The following is a 6,310-nucleotide window of genomic DNA, read 5'->3' as shown; positions in this document are numbered from 1 at the left end:
GAAATTTGAAATTTTTTGTTTAACTTTATCATCATGAGGGAGATCATCGGTGGTTTTTCAGAATCTGGAAGATATTATGCTGAAATTGGTGTTAACGGTAAGGTTAACGTTTGGGATACGAGTGCTGGTGATTTACGACACACGTATTCGCCAAGTGGACATCTTAACACTTCTGTCACCTGTATTACTTGGGTCCAAACAGATAATACTGACATACTTTGTATAGGCACACAAAAGGGTTACGTAGAGTTTTATAATGTGGCCAGTGGAAGTATCCAATCAAAAGTCAATGTTCAATCAAAAGCTATCAAGAGCATTTATCGTTTGGGGCAACATTTATACATTGGCTCAGATGATGGTTATGTTGTTAAGTTTGACTTGAAGACTAATAAATTAGAAGCAAAAATGAAAGTCGGTAAAATGTGTGCAGTAGCTGTATTACCTGATGGAAAGATGTTGACAGCATCCAGAGAAATTAAATTATGGAATTTTCCTTCTGGAGAGTTGGTTCATAAGTTCACTGGACATAAGAATGAAATTCATTCGTTACACATTATAGAAGCTGACAAATGTTATTTGTTGAGTTCTGCTAGAGACCGTTTTATTAATATATGGTCTCTTAGTGACCTTAAACCAGACCCATTAGCTTCATTAGTCGCAGAAGATAATATTTCTTCTGTGTATGTACACAATATGCGTAATAACATCACAGTGACAGTAACAACAGAAAGTGGTACATTGCATGTGTTTGAACATATACTTAATGGTTGTGTTGCACATCCACTTAAACCTCACGGAACCCTTCAAATAGCTGTTGATAATATTAAAGATGAAGAAACTATTCAAATGCCCATAATATGTAGTAAAATTTATGATTCTGCAGTATATGTAGCCTATGGCACTAGGCCATTTTTGGCATTTGAAAATATTAAATTACAAAAATTAAACAAATGTACATTTATTGCAAGACAAGACCCAAGAAAATCTAAATCAGTTGTAGGGAACCATATTATTAATCCAAATATAACTGACTCTAAATGTATTGAACTGAAAAATAGTAGATCATCAAATTTACCACTTGAAACAAGACTACAAAATATGTCAGAAGAAATTGAAAACACTGTTCAAACCAAAGGTGAAAGTATTGTTCATTTGTTAATACAAGGTCTTCGTAGCAATGATAAAAGTCTTTTAGAGTCTGCTTTATTTGTTAAAGATGAACGCACAATTGATAATACTGTTTCACGCTTACCACTACAATCCATCATCATGCTTGTACGTAAGTTAATCCGTCTATCACAAGACAGAACACTGGTAAGTTCTGTAAGTGCTAAATGGTTGTCTGCTGTATTACGTATACACTCATCCCTGTTATTAGCTAATCCAGATGTTTTAGAAACGTTTCTGCCGTTAGAAAATGTATTGAGTACAAGATTAAACAATTTTGAACAACTTGGATTATTAGAGTTTAAACTAAAAGCTGTAGTTGATAGTTTAAACTTTGATAAACGAGATAAAGAAAAAGAGCAAGATGCTCTTTTGGTATACAATGACTCGGATGATGAAGACAAAAGAACAACTGATGAAGAAGCTTTATTAACATACAATGAATCTAACAGTGAAGATCAAAGTACATCCGATGAAGAAGAAGCAATGGATATAGACTTGAATGGTGATGATCATCCTAGTATATTAAGGTGAACCTTTATTAAATTTCCTCCAAATGTTGTTCTTTATTGTATATTTATACAATTAATACCCATTAAGTGTCCTTATTTGTTTATAACAAAAATGTTTTTGTTACAAAATATGTCACTGAAGTAAGAGCGTACCATCTAATGTATAAAACATTTTCATACGTCAAGTTGAATAAACATTTTGTAAAAATATATTTTTAATATTTTCTTTTTTTAATAATTTATTTGTAACTTTTTAAGTTCTATATAATAAGTTTATGGTTTATTGTTCAAATTATATTAAGTTAAAAACAAAACAAAAAAGTTGTGACCAGTGATAAATACTGATCTATTATTTATTATTTTAAAAACAAATTGAAGTAATTTAAACATTTTGAATGTAGTGTGCAAGGGCGTCCGCAGAAATTTTTCAATGGGTGGGGGGGGGGGGGGTGGTGGCAAAATATTTTAATTTTTGGTTCATTATCTAATTTGTGATAAATACCTACTTTTTGTGAAATGTTTTCTCTCATGTTGGTAGGGAACGTAAATATTAAATTATTATTTATGTGTAGATAGTTAGTACTTAATCTTACATCATTAGTTTTGATTAACTAATGTATAATTTTAAATTAACAAATGGATTTTTTTAACAATTCAAATATAACCATTGATTTGATAATTTTAGGTTACTTAGGTACCTATATAATTACATTTGTATACCTTCTGTAAAATAAAGAAAGAACTACCAAACCGTTTGGAAAAGACTTCATTTTTTTTTTACCTAAAAACAAACATAACATTATTATAATATTATTTTAGAAAAACACAAAATTGATTTAAATGTATTATTAAAATTTATAAAACTGTATAACTGTATTTATAATACTGTATAAAATATAAATAATAACATAAAATTAAAATTAAAACTTAATATTTAAACATAACTATATAATATACCCTTTGATGAGATTAAAAAAAAGAAACATCCTAAGAAAAAAATAATATACAAATATTAGGCACCTAACAAATAAATACTAACTATTCAATCTTTGAATAATAGTTCCATTCTACGTGGTAGTAGACCAAACTAATTTATAATTTCTTCTATTAATTCCAATTTGACAAACTCTTTATGTAGAGCTATCATGCATAATCCATTAAGGCGATTATCGCCAATACTATTTCTAGTCCAAGTTTTTACTCTACGCAGTGTACTAAAAGTTCTTTCTACTGAACAAGTAGTAACTGGTAGAGTTAATGCAATAGTTAGAGCGGTATGAATTGCTGGATATAAATTTGTTTCATCTAAAAGACTTATGAAACTTATATTTTTAGTTTCATTTTGACTGGTGTTTCTATTTTTCCACACATTATACCACAACATACCCTCTTCAACCAAATTATCAATTCCATAAAAATTATTTATTTCCACTATCATGCTTAAAAATTGATCATACTGAATTTTTTTCATATTATTTGGGTGTAAATTTAATAAGGAATGAGCAGCACTGTTTTCATTAGAGAATCTTAGTTTTATTGCATTATTAAGGAATCTACATATGGTTGATATAAGGAGACTCTAAAATAATCTTCAGGAGTATTTATTGGATGATTAGAACGATGCTTTTCAGATGTTTATCTTCAACCATGGTAACTATTATTGTACATGATTGTACCTATGCAATTTTTGAGGAAATTCTGAAGCGGCAAACGCCAAACGTTTTGCAGAACGAACGCCAACGTTTGAAACGTAGAAATTTGCGATCGCTTGGTTTATGCGGTATTTTGTTTAACCGTGGTCGTGGTGTAAGACATAAAAAAATTAATCATGATAATTCGTGAATTGTGATAACGATAACGGCAATAGTATAAACAAAAACAACCACGGTTCTGGTTACTAGAACGAAACAGACCAAACGCTGGAACACGGCGTTTGCGATATTTGCAAACTTTTACAGCTTCGTTTAGCAACCGGACGTTCAGAATTTCTCCGTTATCAAACGTTTGCCGCTCCTGAATTTCCTCCTTATTCTGTGACAGTTTGACCATTTATATTATTTTAAACAAAAAAAATTAAAAAAACAAGTAAAAATTTGGTTGATACTACTACTGAACTTGGCCTCACCATCATAATTGAGTGTAATAAAAATCAGCCGGTGAAAAAATGTTTTTTGGTTTTAATTTAAAAATATTTATTTTGTGATATTTTATATAACATAATGATTATGATAATTAACCCAGAAAAAAGCCAAGGGGGGCAACCTTGTTAGTGTGTATTCCTAACACTATTCTACTCTAAAATTAATAAAAATTATTTTATAGTTTTGGAACATAACATGTTTTAGCAATACCGGCTATAAAAATTTGGCCATGATTATGAGATTTGACTCATTATTATTCATTACTCATAATGAATATATACCTGGAGTTAGTGGTTGGACTAAAGTCTTTAATACCAAATATCAATCACATACAAAAATTCTATTTGCTGCAAAGATCACCTAATGAGCTGTAGCGAGTGTAAACTAAATCTCTGTGACATTGTTCATTTGAGGCTTGCTTTTATATACATAATATATTCGGGTGCTATCATTATATTGGGTAATGGGCTCCTTTAATTATTTAAATAACAAAATTAAGTACAATAACACTATATTATAGGTATGGTACATTATTATTTGTAATAACACAAACATAATTTCATATTTAATAGAAAAAAAAAAATATAGATACCTATTACATGTAAATATTTAGAACACAAGTATAATAACAAAATCATAGATAGATTATACATAATATTGAATATTATAATTATAAACTATAATAATTGTACATTTATAACTATATAACGCCTTATCATTTACTCATTACCTCCTTTTTATCTATCATCATTACTTATATTTCTAATGACTAATGCGAGTAAAGAAATAATAATTAATAAATCAGCGTTTCTTTAACTAAATTGTGTTCCGTGGAAACCCAGGGTTCCTCGAAAGTCGTAACTCATTAAATATAAATTTAGAAATCCTGTTTGTCATTTAAAATATTTTTAAACTTTTTTGATATTTAGGTAGAGCATTTTATTTTTATTTTTTAGGACATTTTTTATGGGTAGAAGGCACTTTATTTTTTTATTGATCTTCATAAAATTCTAAGGTCTACACGGTCAATGGGAGAGGAGGGGCAATAGCCCCCTTAGCCACACCCATGGCTAGTAATAGTATTTATTATTTAGTATATTACAATTTATAGGTAGGTACTAAAATTACAATAAAATCGCCCTATCACAGTAATTTACAAGTAATTACAGCAATATATAACCGTGAAAATTCTAAAATTTAAATGTCGAAGCTGAAAGCTGACCGATTGAACTATAATAAACGTTATCATACTCTATTATTATTTATTAGTATTCACAACGTTTTCACCATAATCAGCAGACGCAAAAAAACAAGAAGTGTGTAAACTTACGGGGAATAGATTATTAAATATGTTGTGCACTTGTGCCCATTATGTTCAAAAAACGAATATTATGCGGGTATACATGTATAATATAGACATATAGTATAATATTATATACTATTTACTTACATAAATATTGTAATTAATTATTATTAATATTGTTGCCATGCACGTGAGTTAGCAAGTAAGCATCTGTAGACCTTCAATGAAGAGCCACACATTTAGATGATTGACTCGGACTATAAATAATATAGTGTAGTAAATTTATTATTCCACTATTCCAAAATATTATTTGTTCTACCTATACCAGAATAAAAAAAAATAATCCATAACCAAACAAAATATATATTGATTCAGCCGATTTAGAGGGGTTGTTCTAGGTTCTTCATAAGATGTTCATAATTTATATTCCATTTAAAAAGTCCCAAAAATACATATTCACGATAGTTTTTTATAAACGTTTAAACTTAAGAATTTTGACGAAAATCGTCAAAATCTCAAACATTTGTAAACTATTCTGTAGTTAAAAATGTATAAATATTTTTCTTTCTACAAATAAATTCTAAGAGTTGAAAGAAAAATTCAAGAAGATTCAAGAAGCTTTCATACCTATGACAAAAAAAAATGCTTACATTGCAGGAGTCACATAAATAATTTAATGATCATTTGAAGCTTAAATTTTTACAAGATTGGATATTCCCCGTAAATCAACGATTTTCTTATTTTGTTATAATTCAAAAACGATTAACCGTAGATAGTTGAAATGTATACCAAATGTTTGTATTAGTATTTTCTATTTTGTATAAATTTAAAAATATTTTTACACTTTTTGAGCTATTCATAGACATTTTCTATTTTAAATTTTTGTCATGTATAAAATTAGGAGGAAATTACTTTCATAAGATATTTCAACCACCTATAACGAGATTTTGTATCTTAAAGAAGTGCAAAAAATGTCCACGTTTCTCTTTGGTTGTGATGCTTGTATTCAACAGTCCATCAATACTCAATAGGTAACCCATATTTATATTTGTACAAATAATATAACAAAATATTTTGTACAAAAATAATTATTACAATACAAATGAACAGGCTTCAGACAATAATTGAGTACCTATAATGATACCTGAATATGGTATTCGGACAATTGACACCCGGGACTTTTGACA

At 28.7% G+C, this 6,310-nt stretch overlaps 1 protein-coding gene across 1 annotated transcript in view; it reads left to right on the top strand.

Moving 5' to 3' along the window:
• The window catches only part of LOC103308270 (WD repeat-containing protein 43), an 8,731-nt gene extending 6,840 nt beyond the window's left edge, over nt 1-1,891 (top strand). The window contains exon 2 of the mRNA XM_008181367.3: nt 53-1,891. Within this exon, the coding sequence (XP_008179589.1) occupies nt 53-1,701 (1,649 nt within the window). The 3' untranslated portion in view covers nt 1,702-1,891. The remainder of the gene's footprint in view (nt 1-52) is intronic.
• Nucleotides 1,892-6,310: the final 4,419 nt, after the last annotated feature.

The sequence above is a fragment of the Acyrthosiphon pisum genome, chromosome A2 (genome assembly GCF_005508785.2).
Source record: "Acyrthosiphon pisum isolate AL4f chromosome A2, pea_aphid_22Mar2018_4r6ur, whole genome shotgun sequence".
Taxonomy (NCBI): Eukaryota; Metazoa; Arthropoda; class Insecta; order Hemiptera; family Aphididae; genus Acyrthosiphon; species Acyrthosiphon pisum.
The sequence above is the reverse complement of the archived record's forward strand: the minus strand, read 5'-3'. Positions and strand labels throughout refer to the sequence as shown.